We start from the raw sequence: 19,450 nt of genomic DNA on the forward strand, positions 1-19,450 counted from the left end.
GATACGTTCTTTCGTTGTGTACCAGTCAGACATGTGTCTATAACCAGTAGTCTTATCCTGCTTCAACTTTTCTCGAACAGCAAGACAATATTGCTGACTTATACCTTACTCGTTAAGAGGACTGGGTCCGCTCAGTCAATCTTCATCTGAGACTTTCGATGTGGTAAATGGCATTTGCAAATATACACTTCAAAATAGCCTTCACTCAGGAGAATGTTTTTTCCCTTCTTGCTTTCTTGAACTCCCATCCATCCTAACAATCCACGTTCTTTTGTCTGATCAATATGCTCTAAGCAGTCTTCTCATTCCTCGCACGCAGTGAGTTCCCGTTTCTTTCCGTCATGCTCCCTCACCCGAAGTACAGACACAGTTGGAAAGAAAGAGATCGGATCCTTCTCTGTCTGCTAAAAAGAGAACATAGTCGCACCCAGGCAGCTACTCTATGGAATCGGCTTTGTAGTCACAGAGCAGAAGGATTAGGCATAACCGCTCTTGATGGACAGTACCAAGAAATGAAGAAGGGAGGCAACGGCCATGAAATTTTCTCACGAATTAACACAGCTTCACAACCTCAACTCGAACAAGAATACCGAATGTACTTCACCGAAATACGAAACGCGGTCGAGGACATTGAACGTGGGACTACAGCTAGTATTATTAATATGCCTGCGCAGTCCAGAGCTTCTACACGATCAACGCTGGCGGGAGACGTTTCAGTCGCTGCGGCATTAACAGGTATCAACTCAGGTAGCGACGACACCGAAATACGAATTCGACCACAACTGCAACAGTTCACGTACAAAGAGAGTACGCACTTCCAAAGAGACGAAACCTCAATCAGTTCAGTCCAAGCCCCTCCAGATACTCGTTACGAAGCGCAATTGCTCCCAATACCTCCAGTGTACCGGATCGATATAGCATTCGACGGAACACCCTCCCGGAGACATCCTCTTCTTCTGTTTAGAGCTGCACCTTTCGAGTTGATATTAAATTCAAGGGAGCAGATCAAGGGCAAGCGAGCTATACAGGTTCCCGCTTTTGGCAGCAAAGACTTCATGGATCGAGTCGTACCACATATGCAAGGCGATAAAACATATTCCTCGCCATTTGTTTCCTTCAGAGAGAGCCCCAAGGCCACCCTACAAAAGTTGGAGAAGCGACGTGCTGCAGACATCGACGAAAAGATCTTTTTCGCAGTCTTTGCATTCAATGATGTTCAACAGCATGCAGAAAGAGTATACGGGCCAAATTCAGGGCCATACCTGATAAGTGGGATTGAACTGCCGTATTTACCAGGGGGCTACACGGGCACCACGGAGGTAAGTCTATAGATCGAATCAACGGACGTGCCTAATCACTATAGTGGCTCATATATCGAACAGTCGAGTGTGAGCCTATCGTACTTTTAGATTCGGCGCAAGCGATCCTTCTAGCACAAGCTCTTGATCGACTCAAACGTTCGAGTGATACCTCAGCACTTATAATCGTCAGCAACGTAAGCACACTCAAGATCTGAAAGAATCACCGACTAATCTATCGTAGTGTCTTTCCGACACGCCCGCGAAGTGGAAATGCGCATTGGCATATCTCATTTTAAAATACTACTGGAAAAAATCATCGCTCCCTAAAGTCAACACCAAAAGATATCATCTACTCATGCAACTGATTCACAGCGGTACCGAGACAGACCTAAAGATGTTCGATTCGTGTCACTCCGATACCCAAGTGATTCAAGTGGAGAGTACAGACGAAGACTGTGTTTTAGTTGATAGCCATCAACCTTCATCAGCATCTCAGGTGTCGCCCGTTACTAAGCTGAACGAGCTGAACTCGATTCCATCTAAGACATCTCCTCAACACCCCGGTCGCAAACGTCGCTCCAGTCCTCTATGGAGCCCAGACACCCATTCTGAAAGCGACCAGGATATGCCTATTGTATTGGAACATTCTCCAAAGCGAAGAAGGACCAGCATAGCCAACGTAGTGGCTAATGTTGAGACATACGTCGAGGATGACGAAGATTATAACTTTACTGAAGGGCTAGATTCATTGACCAGGAAGAAGATAAAAGAATGGTCACTGCAGCCAGGTCATCAAGACGAGACTATACTTCCTAGTACAGAAGCATCACAGCCAAACAGTGACTTCCTGGCGGAATTGTACCAAGAAGCGTACCGCAAAGCATCAGATACTATATCGATACCGGCCTCTCTACACGTCCAAGCACCTATAAACTGTCATCCAGAGAATGAGAACAGATTTTCAACCAAGGAAAATGCGCACTCTTGGACTTGGGTAAATTCAACAAGAAGTTTAGGCTCTCAAGGTGTTTCTAGTGGTGTGAAGGTTTTTACTATGGGCCATGACGATGAGGAAGAGGAAGACTTGGTGCCAGTCAAGGAGGAAGCTCAGAATGGAGGTGAAGAAGAAGAAGACGAGGACGTTATTTACGTTGGATCAAATGGAAGAGACCTCATTAACCTGCAGCTTCGAAGCTTGTCGGTGCAGTGAGCCTGTGAGCAACCCAAGCATCGACCGGACGAGAGTTGACTGCCTCTTAAGCCATGATTGGCTGAGAATGTCGAGTTATGCTGTTATAGCATAGAATGGAATTAGTGCTGAGATCAAAAGAAGCTTATCAGATGCTACAGCGTCAAACAGCGCACGAGGCGTGTCAAGATAAAGATTGAAGTCGAAGAAAAGTTATATTTCAAAGAGGAGAGCTACTCAACCCTCTTGTAAATTCGAAGGGTATCACATATATATTCAAGCTCAGAACCTTTTTGACCCGATGTTGAGGACGTTCTTTGTTCAATCAAAGTGGTTGTGATAAATTTCAGTCCTTTTTTCACATTACCATTCGCTGAGTAACTCCAGAACTTCTCATCCACCCTTCCATCATTTTCAGACGTTCGTTCAGACGCTCGATCTCTGCATCCTTGCGCCGTAGATCTGATTCTGCAGTCTGTATCCAGGACATAGCTAAGACTAGAACCTCGGACTTCTTAGGTGCTCTGTCGTCATCCATATCATCTATATCTGCCTCATCAGTCTGGTCAATACCGTGCTGCGCTCTTTTCAGAGTCGAATATAACTCCATGATCTTGGCATTGAGGTTTTCTCGGTACTTTTTCTCGACAAGACTGTGAGCCACACGCTGGCGGGACTTTTTCGTCTGCTTCGACGTTGACGGCTCGTCTTTCGTGCCACTAGTCAATTTGGTTGATGATTTCCGTGCCCGAACACGTCCCTTCTTGTCGTCGTCGTCGAGTGGAATAGTGTTCATGTCTTGGATTTGCGGCTGAGACCTTTGCGGCGAGGTATGAGGCGTAAAGTCTATGGGCTGGTTGTCAAGCTCATCTTCCATGACGGAATCTTCACGAATTTGGTCAGGGACACAGTCCTCAATGTCATCAGGCTGTCGCACGTACTGAAGACAAGGAGCATTGGGACCACATTGCTCTGGTATACAGACTCCCTGACCGCCAGCGAGGAGGGCGGGGCATAGTTCGTTAGAAGCATAGTTGGATATGGTCGATGGTTTGCGAGATAGGGAGGATCCAGAATGGATACTGTTTACTCCGTCATCGTCGAACATGTTGCTACTTATCGAGGAGTGTAATGACCCTTGAGATATTGACGAGACTTCGCAAGAGTCGGACGAATAAGAGAAGGCTCCTAGATCGTGGGACTCAAAATCGTATGGGTGGTTTTGGTATGGTATCATCAGATTGTGAGAAAACATGCTGGCCTGATCATATGGATGGCTGTATGTGGTGGTCTGTTGTACTGCTTGAGGCTCGGTACCGTGGTTAAACGGCTGAGCTGCATAGTTATGGCTCTCACACCACTGCTGCTTATACTGCCCAACCTCGTGGTCTAGTGAGAAGTACTGAAGATCCGCTAGGTCAGGTCTTGGTTGGTCAGGTGCTCTTTGAGGGGCCCCATTCCGTTTGTTGAAAAGTAAATGTCTTAGCGGCATGGTTTGGTTTCGTCCAGGGTTTCCTGTCGGTTCTCTACTACTGCGAAATATCAGGCAACGAAAACGTTGTAGTCGGCATGTTGAAGAGAGAGAACATCACACCACTGAAGAAGAATCGACTTTCCACTACGAAGTGTGACCAATTGGACATTTCCCACGGCCAAGCGACGAGACCTTGACCCCGTCCAGCTAGCAGACAATGTGGTCGGCCAGGCTGGCTGTTGGCGGCGGGCTAGAGCGGCCTAAGGCACAGCAGGTGGACTCTCTATCGGGACCTTGCAGCGAATCACTGCCGATCTTTGATAGCTGGAACCGTTCAAGGCTCGTACCCCTGGTCGCTTTGACCAAATTGAGCTCCATGAGAAAAATGTCATGCCACCTTGTTCCACAAAGTCCTTCTTATTGGCAGGGTTGGATTCAGGATTGCTTACCTTTGGTTGCGTGTATCTTGCCTCCTATGCCAGTCGTTCCGGTTGTATAGCTTCTTGACACGAGATTTTATCGTTCGGCAATCACCGAGGAGAGACATTGCCGCTATTGGCGTGTGCATCAGCTGGCAAAACCGGACATAAAGTGACCAGGTTGACTTGCGGCACGGAAACAATAAAACGCGACAACTATGAGCTGTGAGGCATGCCGTAGTGCTTTTGCTCTGACATTGGCAGGTGGTGTGGAGGAAAGCGAGCACTGTGCCAGCCTGGTGTACTCGGAAGACAGTATCGGGTCGAGAATGGTCCGGCTCTTAATCTTCACATTCAGTACCTTTGCAGTGATTGATGTCTTTCATGTGGTGCCACTTGAGCCCATTCCACGTCTTCAGTCGTTCCTGAAGCGAGTTCGAAGTCTCATGATAGATCGTCGTTCGCTCAATGCCGATGCTGTTCAGAATTCTGAAGGCATGATCCTTCTGCCATGCTCACACCACGATTTCTGATGTATCCCCATCAGTCCAACAATGTGCACTGCTTTGAGAGTCGAGGTGATTTTGGTTCGCGTTGTATCGCTGACGATGGCAGATACAAAAGCTCGATCATGGCACCTGATCTTCGAGGAGATATACACAACAAACAAACACCAGTATCTGAAAGGACGTTCCTCTGTCTTACCGGAAGAGCAAACCTCGTAACACGCAATGAACAGCACAATTCAAAGACAGAATGCTGCTGTGGTCAGAAGATCAATCAGCACTTTAAACTCTTCAACCACGATACGTTCTAGCCTCCACAGGCCTTTTCACCAACATCATCAGCTTGGCTCGAAAACTGCATTTGCGCCCAAGAAGTACGACGACACAGCGATGTGGCTGACATTCGCGTCAGTGGGAGCAATAACGACGGCCGGCATGTATTATGCTGTAAGTGCCTTCTAACATACGCTAAGGATATCTCGCTGAAGAATGTAGCTTATGACATCTGGCACTAAGATGAGTGGTCATTTCCGAGCACGCGACGCAGGTGACCATTCGGCGTGGTCTGCAAACGATGGGTCCAAGGCATTAAAATATTATTTAGTTGGATAAGCCCTGTCGATGCTATTCTGTCATTTCTCAGGATCAAAACGCAGAGATATAGAGATCTTGGCATCACGAGCACGGTACATGGCGTTCGACTGATTATGGTTTCGTTCAAGGGATTGAATATTGCTAAAGAACGACCTGTTGGCGTTCACGGTTTTGGCTCTCCTGGCTTCGCAGAAGAGTTTGTTATTCTTACTTTTTGTGGTTACAGACGTCATCATGCTTCCAGACCACGACTTGTGACAACCTCGGATTTGGAGAAACTTTGCGAGGAGGACCATGTTGGAGGCTGCTTTATCGCTGTACATCAACAATGAGCTTGCGCATTGCGCTCTCGTCTTTCATATCTCATATTCGACTTTAAACCATTAGCGACATAGGCATTCGCTCGACAAGTGACAAAATGAAACTTATCTCTGCTACACCGTATGCAGTTCTTGGGCCCGGGCAAGGAGATTTCTCTACTGACCATGGCTAGATCGCCTTACGCTCGAAAAGTGAGAATTCTGCTGAAAGAGAAAGGCATACCGTTTGAGCTTCAGACGTAAGCCATGTTGGAGTACCATGCTTTCATTTGGATTAACCTCAATAGTGAGGTACCATGGGACAGTACAACCAAGACACCAGAACATAACCCTCTCGAGAAGCTTCCAGTGGTCAGCAGATTGAACCGCCTCACAAATATAAGCTGACCTGCTCCTAGCTCATTCTGGAGGATGGAAAGGCAGTATACGAGTGTATGTAACGGATTCCTGTGGTAGTCAGGAGCCAATCCAGTTATGAGCTTCACAACACGGAACTAAATACTTCCCATAGCTCACTTTATACTGGAGTATCTTGAGGCCAAATACCCGGCCCCAGAATATTACAGTTCTTATCCAGAATCGACAGACGATCTACTCATGGCAAAGCAAGCTCAAGTTATAGCTGACGGCATGTGTGATGGTAAGTAAGCCATTCAGGTGCACTTGCAACAGACCCAGAGTGTAACTTGTTTTCATACCCTTCGCAGCTAACGACTCACAGCCTGTGTTCTCGTCTTCTTCGAAAACCAACGAGAATATCCTTCGAAAGAATGGACTGATAGGCAATTGCGCAAGGTGAGAGGAGGACTAAAGGCGCTCGATGGACTGGTTGGCGAACGGCAATTCATTATCGGAAACTCTTTGACGCTAGCAGACATTGCGGCAGGATGTGTTCTGGGATACATGACGGTCCGATTCAAGATCTTTGACTGGAGAGCTGAGTTTCCAAGGTTGGCAGCATACACCGATCGTCTGGAAGAGCGACCCAGTTTCAAGGATAGCGCTCCCTACCCTCAAACCATCAAAGATAAGATTGTGTGAGTCTTGTTCGAGGATGTCCCATCTAGTCTCCATAGTCAATTGAGGACTCATGAAATGCCGCCACGCCTAGTGTGTTTCCGACGCACAGGGGTTTCGCCTGTATACTGTGTCGAGACCTAGTCAATAGTACTCTGAGAATGACTGGGTCGCCTATGTTTAAATTGATACTCTCTTAGGTAGCATTGTCAGCTTCTGTGCACCTGCTACGAAGATTTGAACAAGGTATTGCGTTATCGATTGTCATTGCCAAGTGGTACGATCATCTCGTCTCTCCGGTTTCAAGTTCTTGGCAGAGCCATGGTGCCCAGTAAAAGTGCCCATTGGCTGGTCAGACCGCACAGAACGAAGCGGAAACTAAACAATTTCAGTTGCTGCTAAGGATGTGTGAGCACTTTCTGTACTTGCCGCTTATCTCGAGCCAGCAGGCCTTGCAGCGGTCACAATTTCTTTGCCTAGCACAGCAACGCCATGAACCAAAATCGCGCCGACATTGACCTGAAAAATCCACGGGCGCTTGGTCCAGTCGTCATCGATATCTATATAAACAAAGCTTGGAAGCACAATGTAGTCGCCGTCACAGCGTTTCTCATCCTCTCTTGTGAGGACCGTAACCTGTCGCCATGTCCCACGGTGTTCTTTCTTATGTCGCCGCCATTGCGGCGACCTCAGGTCTGCTGTCACACGTGCTGGTTTTTATGAGACGTGATTTGGACTCGAATTCGCATCAGCTGTTAATAGTGGCAAACCTGGTTGTCTTATTGAAGCCTGTTGCTCTTGTTATTAGAGGGTGGTCATGGTTCGACGCGATCTTAATCAGCATTGTAGCTGACATTTGCTACACGACGGCCTTGTTTGCATCGATTGCGCTATATCGTGCATTCTTTCATCCTCTGCGCAATTACCCCGGACCATTCTGGGCTAGAATATCGGTTTTCTGGAAAGTAAAGCATTTTCAACAGTCGGGTTTCAAGGCTTTTAGAGTCATCGACGGGTTGCACAAGCGATATGGCAATATTGTCCGAGTGGCACCGCGACAGCTATCGATAAATGAACCAGAGGCATATCAGATGGTGTATGGAGCTCAATCTCAGTGCCACAGACTTAGATGGTTGGAGGATCGACCAAAAAACATACAATTCCTTGCGGATGTAGAAGAGCACTCTTCGAGACGCAAGATCTGGGATCACGGTTTGAGCGCCAAAGCTTGTCAATCGTCCCACCTGTCCCAGATGAATGATATCAGCCAGCGGCTTTGCACACGATTGTCTATCTCCAAAGGTAATCCAACCGTGATCAACGACATCTGTCACCACTTCACTTTCGATGTCATGGGACAGATTGGTTTTGGGCAGAGCTACGGACAGCTCGAAAGTGGCAAATCCCATCCTGCGATCACAAAGGTGGAGCGATTCATGAAGGCAGGCGTGATTGTTACGCAGATGATGTGGGTGGTCACTCTGCTCATGGTGATTCCAGGCTTGGACGATCCGATGAAAGACCTGAAAGACTGGGCAAAACAGTTGCTGGACGAGCGCGCTAACACAAGACAGCTGGAAGAGAAAGGCGAAGATGAGAAAGATTTGATGAGTTACGTAGAAGAGAGCAAGAAACTGACAAACACCCGTCATCCTATGACAGATGAGGTGTTCGCAGAGGATGCAGTTCTACTCCAAGTAGCTGGTTCTGATACCAGCTACAGTGTGCTTGTCAATCTGTGCCACTACTTTGCTAATTATCCGAAACTGCAGGAGATCATCCGAAAAGAGGTTCTTGCTACGTTTCCAGAAGATGATACTAAAGGCCCAGTGTGGTCAAAACTCAGTTCGGCGAAAGAGTGTCCTTATCTTGATGCTACTGTCAACGAGGTCTTGCGGCGCCATGCGCCCGTACCCATGGGTATGCTTCGAGAAAGTCCAGATCATGCTATCAACATAGCTGGACACGTTGTTCCGCCCAAAACCATTGTCTCGTGTCCTATATGGTCATTGCAGTACGATGAGCGGTGCTTCAAGGATCCCGACGCTTTCATCCCTGAGCGGTGGCTAGACAAAAGTCATCCCGATAGCCAAGCCGAGCTTGTACTGGACAAGAGAGGATTTGTCCCCTTTTCTGTAGGACCAATGAACTGCGCGGGCAAATATTTTGCATATATGGAGATCAAGATTTTCTGCGCCTATGTGCTAAAGTCCTTCACGATCACCTTCCCTGAAGGCAAGACAGGGAAAAGTGAAGAGGATCTGGAGACGAAGCAGGCTAGAGACAAAGAGCATGCATCAGGGACAGAAGACTATCTCACACAAGGGGCACCGCGAACAGAGGTTTGTTTCCAGCCGTTAGCTGTACAATAACCCCAACGATAGAAGCTCTTTGAGCCATCTCTACTCTCCGGACGAACTCAGCTGTTGGCACCGAAGTGCGACTATGCTGAGGACGGAGCGTGCTGGCTGTCGCAGTACCTAGCAAAATCCCTCCTTACCAACACGCCGAACCTTAGAAATTAATAGATCACTGCCATCATTGACTTTGAGGAAAGAGCCGTAATTTCCCGTGCCCTACACCAAGCAAATACAGCAGGTTCATCGCGTCGTTCCGAAGCACTGCAATCGAAAGTACTTGTCAATCGCACTTGTCAAACTCGGATAACATAACCTCCAGCTAAAGTGGGCAAGTACTACCGCAGCAGACCAGAAGTGAGGGACGACCAGCTCAAGATTGCCCGCACCTGCAACCCCACCTCTCATCAATAAACTGTGTTATGTCACTGAGGAAGTCTCAAATCAACAAATTTTGGTGCTATAACATTGATTCTGATAGCAATTAAAGTTGCTTTGAGCTCTTCCCGTACTTTAACCACGAGAATCCTGCGCTTCTATACTTTAAGTCAGAACCAACTTTGCCAGTAAGTCCCCATAGCGTCGAAGCAGCACGGCCACGAAAACGTGAAGCCCACTTTGTTCCGATCCAGCTGGTTGCTCCATATAAACATGTTTCCCTGCCTTACTGGCAGCTACCCTCATAGAACTCTACTGAACAGATCGCAGTCATGCCTATCGTCAAAGTTCACGCCCGATCCATCTACGACTCTCGGGGTAACCCAACCGTCGAAGTCGACGTAGTCACCGAGACTGGTCTACACCGAGCCATCGTTCCCTCTGGTGCGTCTACTGGTCAGCATGAAGCCTGCGAGTTAAGAGACGGTGACAAGTCCAAGTGGGCTGGCAAGGGTGTTACCAAAGCTGTCGACAATGTCAACAACACAATTGGCCCCAAGCTCATCGAGTCAAAAATCGACCCAGCAGATCAGTCAGCTGTAGACAAGTTCTTGATCGATCTTGACGGCACTGAGAACAAAACCAAACTGGGTGCAAACGCTATCCTTGGTGTCTCACTTGCTGTTGCAAAGGCTGGTGCAGCTCAGAAGGGTGTGCCACTATACGTCCATGTGTCGGACCTCGCAGGCACCAAGAAGCCATATGTTCTCCCAGTCCCATTCATGAACGTCCTGAACGGTGGCTCACACGCTGGTGGCCGTCTTGCTTTCCAAGAGTTCATGATTGTTCCAGAGTAAGCCGCATGCTTGAATCGACGTTTCTTAGCTAACAATGCTCCAGTCAAGCTCCAACCTTCTCCGAGGGTCTTCGATGGGGTGCTGAGGTCTACCAGAAGCTCAAGGGTCTGGCCAAGAAGAAGTATGGACAATCTGCAGGGAACGTTGGTGATGAGGGTGGTGTTGCGCCAGATATTCAAACCCCAGAAGAAGCTCTAGACCTGATCACGGAAGCCATAGAAGCTGCAGGCTACGCGGGCAAGATGAACATCGCCATGGACGTAGCATCCAGCGAGTTCTACAAAGAGGAGGAGAAGAAGTACGACCTTGACTTCAAGAATCCAGACAGCGACAAAAGCAAGTGGATCACATACGAACAACTCGCCAACATGTACAAGTCCCTGTCAGAGAAGTACCCTATTGTCAGCATCGAGGATCCATTCGCCGAGGATGACTGGGAGGCCTGGAGTTACTTCTTCAAGACGACCGATTTCCAGCTTGTGGGTGACGACTTGACTGTGACTAACCCCAAGCGCATCAAGAAGGCGATTGAGCTCAAGGCATGTAACGCTCTGCTTCTCAAGGTCAACCAGATCGGTACTCTTACAGAATCCATTCAAGCCGCCAAGGACTCGTATGCTGCTGGCTGGGGTGTCATGGTTTCCCATCGATCTGGTGAAACAGAGGATGTTACCATTGCTGATATCGTCGTCGGCCTTCGAGCTGGTGAGATCAAGACTGGTGCACCTGTAAGTACAATATCCACATCCGATGCCATAACTAACCACGTTGCAGGCTCGATCAGAACGTTTGGCTAAGCTGAACCAAATCCTGCGAATCGAGGAAGAGTTGGGCTCTCAAGCTATCTACGCCGGTTCCAACTTCAGAAAGTCGGTCACGTTGTAAAGGGAACATGAGCATCAATATGCACCAAGAAATACTCAGATTGAGCGTTCTAGCAGGCGAGTATGAATAGCAGCGTTGGGATAGATCATCGACATACGGTGGTACTGCCGAAAAGTTCAGAATTCTGGAGGCGTGATGTCGATCCGTGCAACACACGTCATAAATTCATCGATGGTACATGTTATTGAGTACAGCCGTTGGTAGTTTGCCTTACACATTGATAGTACAGACAAAGATTATCACACGATAACCATTGTACTCAATTGAAAATACCACATGTTCATAGGTGACTTCGGCGCTGATTGGCCGCCATTTTCGGGCATGCACCAACGCGGAAAAAGACGCCAATTGACGTCTTCCCGCACAGGCATTTGTTTGGACGTCTTCAAATCCTCTTTTCTTCACTGCGCGATTCTTAGTCTCTTCCTCAAAGTCCACACATTCTGGTCCTACAGCACAGTACAGGCTGAATTTGCGATACTGTAGCCCAAATTCCTACCAGATCGAAACCTCTTTGGTGCGACCAACCACACTTCAGCAAAGGATCTTGCAAACACCATGGCGCCACCTAAGAAGTGGGGTGAGTCAACTCTTGCACAGAAGACTTGACACCATTCGCACAATTTGAGGAATTGGGCGGACTATGAAATTAGAAAGAGATTGCTGACTGTTTATCAGAGGACGACTCGGAGTCAGAAGAAGAGACTTCATCGGGCGAGGAGTCTGTCGACCTGAAGACCGTAAATGTACCTATTCGAAAGAAATTCGACGATGAAGAAGACTCTGACGACGTAAGTTCGTCCTGGCAAAGTCCCCCGATCGAAGCTCACTATCTAGGTCGCCGACAATTGGGATGAGGCCGAGGACTCAGAAGAAGAACGAAAGAAAGCATCTGCTGCCGCGGCTGCAAAGGCCAAGGCCGACGAGGAAGCAGCAAAGAACAAGAAATCCAAGGCACAAAGAGTAGAGGAACACAGAGAAGCCAACAGACGAAAGAAAATGGCAGAGATGGACGACGAAGAATCGGAAGAAGAAGACGAAGCCACACGACGAGAGAGGTTACGCGCAACCGAAAAGGAAGCCGACATGAAACACGCTGAAGATTTACTGGCTGCTGGCTTGGGACAGAGCAAGAAGGGCGCAAAGGCGATAGTCGTCGAAAGCCAGGACAAACCAGGCGAGGCCATCGATCTTTCCAGTATACCTCTTTTCAAGCCTGCGACCAAGACCCAGTTCGAAGCGCTCTCCGAAGTACTGGTTCCGTTGCTGCGTAACTCTTCCAACAAGCCACACTACTCGATATGGATGCAGAATTTCGTCAAACAGATATGTCAGGACATGCCTAGTGCAGAGATTAAGAAGGCAGCTAGCACGCTGACTGCACTCAGCAACGAGAAGATGGCGAAGGAGAAAATGGCAGACAAGACTGGAAAGAAGACCAAGGCTCAGCAGACGAAGACGAAACTTGCTGGTGTGAGCCGAGGAGGTGCGACGGATACGACTGCTTATGAGGATGGGTTGGCGGATGACGATTTTATGTGAGCGTGTGGGGGCTGCAGTCCTGTCTTTCGACCTTTTTTCGTGCACGATTGATGATTTTGATGCCTAAATGATTAGCATAGATTTACGTTTGTCTGAAGGGTTGTGGTTCTGTCAGAATCATGGCAGGCACAAGAACCTACTCTACTTCGTAGCACAGCGTACTCGCTACTGCTCATTGAACAATATTTTGATATAACTTGCAGGCCTATGCTCACTATTGCACATTTGTGCTATTCGCAGCAGCGGTACAGTGCCATGCAAGTTCACCCGTAGGCTTCGGCCGTTTTTTATTCACCTTCGCCCTGTTCGACTCTGGCACTAGATCGTGCCTGGAATGACCCTCAACAGACAGAAACATGTTCGCTACTGGCGCATGTGTGCTAATATCCTGCCTGATGCATACCAATCCAGCGATGCTAGCCGAATGTTCCTTGGATTTTTCATCGTGGCAGCACTCGACCTCTTGGACGTTTTTGACAACCCTCAACTCGAAAAACCGGTTATCGCGGTCCAGGAAAGAAAGGACTGGATAGACTGGATCTACAGTTGTCAAGTCCCAGACGGTCAGGGTTTCCGGGGTTTCACTGGCACAGATCTCAGAGACCGAAGAAGTAGCCACAACAAGCAGTGGGACCCTGGCAATTTACCAAACACCTTCTTTGCTCTAGCTGCTTTGCTTACTCTCAATGACGACCTATCACGAGTACGGAGAAAGGAGTTGCTTTCGTGGCTGCCACGATTACAGAGACCAGACGGGAGCTTTGGCGAGATTCTTGGTCCAGATGATGAGATTGAAGGCGGAAGAGATCTGAGGTATTGCTGTTGTGCCGCTGGAATAGCATACATCCTTCAGGACCCAGCCACAGAGCCTTACCAATCTCCGTTTGACGAGAACAGATTGATTGACTACATACTGAGTTGTCAGACCTACGCCGGTGGGTTTGCTGAATCGCCCCTGCGAGAACCACATTCAGGCCTCAGCTACTGTGCCATAGCAACACTACAATTGCTCACGAGACTCGATGGAACAAGTAGTCGAAGGGCAAGAGAGACTCTGGACAATCAAGAGTCATGCATGCGGTGGTTACTAGAAAGGCAGACAACCGTGTTGTATGAGGAAAGACCTGAGTCTGACGAGGCTGACAGCGACGATGAGGAGCCAGCTAACAACGATGGATCGTCGACGGTAAACAGCTTCGCTGATTCTCCTATGTACTATACCCCACCATTGCTTACTGTCGGTTTTAATGGCAGGGACAACAAGATAGCTGATACCTGCTATTGCTTCTGGAACTCAGGGGCACTTGCGGTAAGTCCTTTCTAGCCTTAAAAGGAACAGTACTTATACAGAACCAGATCCTTGGCTCACTGCATCTAGCAGATCTCCAAGCTGTACGCCGTTACCTGCTAGACAAAGTTCAACATATTATTGGTGGCTTTGCCAAAGGTCCAGAAAGTCCTCCAGGTAAGTCGAGCCCAGGCCATAGCATTAGACTGTCGGGGTACTGAACGAGACACTAGATGTGATGCACTCTTACCTTGGCTTGGCGACTTTGTCGCTGTATGGCGAGGCTGGTGTTAAGAGTGTAGATCCTGCACTGTGCATTAGCAAGAGTGCGGCAGCAAATATTCAAAACGTGGTCTGGCGGCAGAAGGGAACACGACCATGAGTCTGTTCCGAAAGCCGCGTAAACAACACTTGTGCAAGGGATGTCAACAGTGCCTCGAGGTGCCTGCCTCCGGTGTTGTTTCATCCCTCCTCTAGAAGAGTCTCCTTGACGACACCGTACGACATATGGAGCGACCAGTGAAGTTCTTGACGACGGTGACTGGTTGCCTCAGTAAGGGCAGGGACGGATACACCAAAATTGAGCCAATTTGATTTTGGTAACGAAGTAGTACTCGGCTTAGCGTGGTCACTGATGGGCCTTCACGGCAGTCCTGGCAGCAGGCTTTTGCAGCTGAGCAGGCACGCCAGACTCGGGCCTGTGAAGAAAATGGATAATGTGCTCTGGTTTTTTGCAGCGTTCCGTAGTGCAGGGACAGAGGGTCAAGGTCACGAGGTATCGTTTGAGTACATCATACAAGGAAGTGACATCCTTTTCCTGTGCACTGTATTCCGACCAGTGCGCCTTCCTACGTCAGTTACTGTGTAGTCTTTTTGACAATGATATTCTTTTTTACGTGAAAGACAAGAGCAACCAGTCCAGACGAATGAAGGTGGCCCCTTTTCTATCAGGTCTCAGTCCCAAGCTTCGCCGTTGAGTTACCCTGCAAGGATCGTCATAGCGTGGTCAATCCACCATCGAGTAGGCTAAATTACTTCTAGTCGTTAAGACTTCCCGTTTGGCTCAAGTTCGTGCACGGCCCGTACTTTCAACATCGTCAGAAATCTGCACATACAAATCAGGTCGAGCGTTACGTCTGTAAATCACGATTTAGACACACCTGGCACATATGTCGCACTTTTCCGCTAATACTATACATCGTCGTCATACTTCGAACTATCCGGACGAAAAGCGAAGAAGCGCAAGCACGAACTTGACTCGGTTTGGCGCTAGGCGCGAGCACGAGCAGGAGCAGGAGCGGTAACACGCATATAAGCAGATCTACCGCGGAGCATGAAAACCAAAGCAGAGCTTCAGCAACATAAGAACAAAGTTGGTCGATACCTCCATATCAGGCTGTCACTGTTGCACTACTGACATATCGTCTTTTCGTAGCTTGCCAATTCTTATTCAGAACTCCTTGAGTACGTCCGCACCTACTCAGTCGGTCGTCCATACTAATCATTTCAGAGAATTTTGTGCGCCCGAATTGCGACATGTTGGCAACTACACCCTTGGCCGTATCATTGGCAAGGGCTCCTTTGGCAAAGTCTATCTTGCCCGACATACCTTGACGAACGGCACCAAAGTCGTGCTCAAAGCCTCCTCCAAAGACGATCCGAACCTTGCTCGAGAAATTCACCACCACCGTCAATTCATCCACCCACATATCGCACGCCTCTACGAGGTCGTAGTCACTGAAAAACAGGTATGGCTGGCATTAGAATTCTGTCCAGGTGATGAGCTGTATCATCACCTGGTCACTTGCGGACCACAGGGACTACCCGTTGAAAAGGTGCAAAAAATATTCACTCAGCTTGTAGGTGCGGTCAGCTACATTCACAGCAAGTCGTGCGTGCATCGAGATCTGAAGCTGGAAAACGTGTTGCTGGATAAGAACGAGAATGTCAAGCTGGTTGATTTTGGTTTCACAAGAGAATATGAAGGAAAATCAAATTATTTGTCGACATTTTGCGGCACAGTCTGTTATGCTGCGCCAGAAATGCTAAAGGGAGAGAAATATGCTGGAGAGAAGGTAGACGTTTGGTCGTTAGGGATTGTCCTATATGCTTTGTTGACAGGCCAACTACCCTTCGACGAGGACGACGACCAGGCTACCAAGATGAAGATCTTGAAGGAGGAACCCAATTATCCAGCTGGCTTTCCTGAGCAGGCCAAAGCATTGGTCTCGAAATTGCTCAGCAAACGACCTCTGTATAGACCGATACTGGCTGAAGCTCTCAACGACCCTTTCTTAGCAGAACATGCTCCAGCTCAACAAGCAGTACTTAAACTGACCCAGCCAGCTCCCTTTACAACAACCTTGGAAAAAGCAACCCTTGAACGCATGAAAGCAGCAGGTGTAGATATTGACAAGGTCATCGAAAACGTTCTCAGTCAGAGGTGCGATGCGCTTGCTGGCTGGTGGGCTCTTCTTATCGAAAAGGAAGGTCGCAAGGAGGCAAGAAGGGAGAAGAAGAGACGTGAAAAAGAGCTGGAGCTAAAGCTTCTTCGACGCCTTAGTGGGGCGTCTAGCAGATTCGAAAGGATAGCCCCAACACTCGAAGACGTTGCTGAGGAGAATACACGATTGGATCCTCCTAGACCAAGAAGTGCGAGTCGTGGAAGGACAAACCGAAGAAGTACACCACAAATTACGATCGGTGACCTGCCCAGGTTACCAGAAGGGTCAGCAATCGAAAGTCCTGGCACAAAAACTCCTCCGCCACCTATCGAGAAGGATTCTCGCGAGTCGAACAGTGGAAGTCGACCACCTATTCCACCCAAAGAACGACAAAGAAGACGAAGCAGTAATTTACAAATTATGACCACGAATCCAGACTTACTAGGGCCACCGAACGGCATTCGCAGGCACAAACTCAGCAGGATGGGAGGACAGAACCAGAATAGGAAGTTCTTTGCGGCATTGAAGAACTGGATCGTGGAGAATACACGCCGAGCAGCTTCGCCTATGAGACCTAAAAAATCCAACAGTGCCTCGCCTGCTACATCTCAACCAACCCCCAAAAATGGTACAAATGTCTCGAATATCAATTCCCTACAAGGACATTCTAGAGAAGTGTCAGGTACGAGCGCTGGGACGCGCCATTCGTATGGTGCAACTCTAACACCGTCTGCCTCGAATTATTCCGCCGGCTCTAACGGCCGACCACTTGCTCCTGGGCGACTTGACATGCAACGAACGCGACATCGAACTTCTCTCTCACCTTCCCCCATCACTCCTCGATCAAGCTATAGGCGGTCGTCACAGGGCTTGCGAGGCCGTAAGTCAACCTCAAGCTCGGTCAGTTCTGTTCGCAGTATACGTTACACTCACTCGAAAGCTTCATCAGTCTCAAGCGACAGCCACGATACAAGTACCATACATTCACCTGCATCTCGCTCGGTCGGTCGAAGTCCACATCAGTCGTTAAAATCCCTGCCCGCAGCACCTGGCGGTTCTGTATTTGGTGGTTCAGGTATGCGTAGCCGTTCCAGTAGTGCTGAAGATAACGGGATCGACCACATAGGCAGCAGCGTCTTGTTTGCGCGAAGAAAGAGGAGCCCTTTCAAAGGACCTGCGCTGCATCAAGCATCACTCAACACTAACGGTACAGGCTTTGGACCTAGTGGCCCCGGCAGTCCAGCTATATTCGCTAGAGGCAGGGAAGCAAGCCCGAGCCACACGAACACGGGCCTACTTGATGTACGGCCTCAAAGACCACGAGCAACACAGAGAAAGAGCATGGTGATTGCTGAGGAAGAAGAGGAAGAACCGCTGGAGGACGATGAAGAGGCCGTGGAGGAAGTTGACGAATTTTCGTCTATCGACCTGGGAAGAGGAGAAAGGGTAGCCAGCATAATATTCCTCGACGATCCTGCCATAGATCTAGTCACCAACGAAGAAGACGGCAAAGATCCCCCAAGCTCTTCCGAACCAGACATGGTCCACAAAGAGGAGTCTAGCGATAGCCTGCCACCAAACAACCCCCCTACGATCAGCAACGGTGTCAACGCTAATTCTAACCTCGATCCTCTCAGCATCAAACAAGGTCAATGACTAGCCGCCGGTCACTTGGTCGAAATTCCCGTACAGCAGAACCACGACGTGTCCGGAACATGTGCAGAGCAGCCTGTGGTAGGACCGACAATTCGTGGCCCGAAAGCGCATTCTGATTCTAAGAGGCAGAAATCTTCATTGCAATGTTTTTCTGCTTCGGACTCCACGAGTCCTGAACGACCTCAGACCGCAAACACAACGAGCTCACGAAGCCGATCCAGGGCTGTACTTCACCAAGTGACCACTAGAGCGAAAGGTAGAAAGGAGCGATTCGGGTGTTTCTGAGCCTACCTACCTACATTTTCAATACAACCCACTGTCACCATTGTGACTGCCACGGTACTTCAGGCATTGGCCTTTACAATTCAGCGACATGAGGTCGATTTAATGAGGCGGCTAATGACCTCAGATGAACGCTAAGGGCTTCAATCATGTATAAAACTTGTGATGTTTTAGCAAGCGTCGTGATCAGAGTTCCTTTGACACAGATACATGTACATTTATGAATAGCATTTGAAGACAGTATTACTCGAAAGAGACAGCACTTGATGGTAGTCTATGGTGCGAAAGGAGGTCTTGGGGGGATGCAAAAGACGTGCATCGCGCCTACCACGCCATCGTGCTGTGTTGTCGAAGCACCTGCACAAGTGTTCAAGCAAACATTTATGCTGTCAACTCGGTCCCAGCATAATCTTGGGGTGGATACGTGCTCTCTCTTTCAAGTTCTTGACCTATGAGTAGAGTACTATGGCTGACAGCTCTCTTTCTTCGAACCCACCAATTATGGATAAGAAAGAAAAACGAAGTAGCCTAGCTAACTGCCAAATAGACGTGTTGGGCCTTTGCTGTTCCTTATCCGCAAGTTCACTTACCAGCCCTTACCTCTTTACGTGCCGCACACCGAGTATTCGTGGTACTACTATACAGAACGTGGCAGTCATAACGTTATCACGCTTAGCAACCGAGTGTGGCACAGCCTCAACTTATAACCTGGCCCTGAAGATTCAACGCCTTCGGCCTAACACAAGTGTTTCGTTAAATGCACAGTTTGGCTTGCTTGTGTCAACCTAGGACACTCTCGACAAAAGCAGTCGCGCCTTGCAGAAGGCATAACGTCACATTGTACGCCTTGGGCTGACTTCGAGCAAACATATCCGAACTCCTGCCAGATCACCGAATGAAACACTTCATCGTCGCTATTTCATTACTCATCTGCGATGTTA

General features: G+C 48.6%; 8 protein-coding genes across 8 annotated transcripts; 7 read left to right on the forward strand and 1 right to left on the reverse strand.

Moving 5' to 3' along the window:
• Positions 1-512: 512 nt before the first annotated feature.
• LTR64_008589 (uncharacterized protein) lies at positions 513-2,511 on the forward strand (the record flags this gene model as incomplete). The annotated part of the gene is made up of 3 exons (XM_064902900.1): positions 513-1,319; positions 1,364-1,495; positions 1,543-2,511. The coding sequence occupies 3 exons, from the start codon at positions 513-515 to the stop codon at positions 2,509-2,511; spliced, it is 1,908 nt and encodes a 635-aa protein (XP_064750789.1).
• Positions 2,512-2,848: 337 nt separating this feature from the next.
• Positions 2,849-3,982, reverse strand: LTR64_008590 (uncharacterized protein; the record flags this gene model as incomplete). The annotated part of the gene is made up of 1 exon (XM_064902901.1): positions 2,849-3,982. The coding sequence occupies one exon, from the start codon at positions 3,980-3,982 to the stop codon at positions 2,849-2,851; it is 1,134 nt and encodes a 377-aa protein (XP_064750790.1).
• A 2,418-nt stretch (positions 3,983-6,400) lies between these two features.
• On the forward strand, positions 6,401-6,844 carry LTR64_008591 (uncharacterized protein; the record flags this gene model as incomplete). Its single annotated transcript, XM_064902902.1, has 2 exons — positions 6,401-6,443; positions 6,525-6,844. The coding sequence occupies 2 exons, from the start codon at positions 6,401-6,403 to the stop codon at positions 6,842-6,844; spliced, it is 363 nt and encodes a 120-aa protein (XP_064750791.1).
• A 1,229-nt stretch (positions 6,845-8,073) lies between these two features.
• LTR64_008592 (uncharacterized protein) lies at positions 8,074-9,345 on the forward strand (the record flags this gene model as incomplete). The annotated part of the gene is made up of 2 exons (XM_064902903.1): positions 8,074-9,162; positions 9,205-9,345. The coding sequence occupies 2 exons, from the start codon at positions 8,074-8,076 to the stop codon at positions 9,343-9,345; spliced, it is 1,230 nt and encodes a 409-aa protein (XP_064750792.1).
• A 542-nt stretch (positions 9,346-9,887) lies between these two features.
• On the forward strand, positions 9,888-11,297 carry ENO1 (phosphopyruvate hydratase; the record flags this gene model as incomplete). The annotated part of the gene is made up of 3 exons (XM_064902904.1): positions 9,888-10,408; positions 10,456-11,140; positions 11,187-11,297. 3 exons carry the CDS (start codon positions 9,888-9,890, stop codon positions 11,295-11,297), a joined length of 1,317 nt encoding a protein of 438 aa, XP_064750793.1.
• A 558-nt stretch (positions 11,298-11,855) lies between these two features.
• On the forward strand, positions 11,856-12,839 carry HCR1 (Translation initiation factor 3 subunit J component; the record flags this gene model as incomplete). The annotated part of the gene is made up of 3 exons (XM_064902905.1): positions 11,856-11,877; positions 11,976-12,088; positions 12,135-12,839. The coding sequence occupies 3 exons, from the start codon at positions 11,856-11,858 to the stop codon at positions 12,837-12,839; spliced, it is 840 nt and encodes a 279-aa protein (XP_064750794.1).
• A 334-nt stretch (positions 12,840-13,173) lies between these two features.
• CDC43 (geranylgeranyl transferase type-1 subunit beta) lies at positions 13,174-14,348 on the forward strand (the record flags this gene model as incomplete). Its single annotated transcript, XM_064902906.1, is given in 3 exon segments — positions 13,174-14,148; positions 14,196-14,304; positions 14,320-14,348. 3 exon segments carry the CDS (start codon positions 13,174-13,176, stop codon positions 14,346-14,348), a joined length of 1,113 nt encoding a protein of 370 aa, XP_064750795.1.
• Positions 14,349-15,460: 1,112 nt separating this feature from the next.
• On the forward strand, positions 15,461-18,227 carry LTR64_008596 (uncharacterized protein; the record flags this gene model as incomplete). The annotated part of the gene is made up of 3 exons (XM_064902907.1): positions 15,461-15,499; positions 15,563-15,591; positions 15,638-18,227. The coding sequence occupies 3 exons, from the start codon at positions 15,461-15,463 to the stop codon at positions 18,225-18,227; spliced, it is 2,658 nt and encodes an 885-aa protein (XP_064750796.1).
• Positions 18,228-19,450: the final 1,223 nt, after the last annotated feature.

Source organism: Lithohypha guttulata, assembly GCF_036872675.1.
Source record: "Lithohypha guttulata strain CCFEE 5908 chromosome Unknown scaffold_10, whole genome shotgun sequence".
NCBI classification, from domain to species: Eukaryota; Fungi; Ascomycota; class Eurotiomycetes; order Chaetothyriales; family Trichomeriaceae; genus Lithohypha; species Lithohypha guttulata.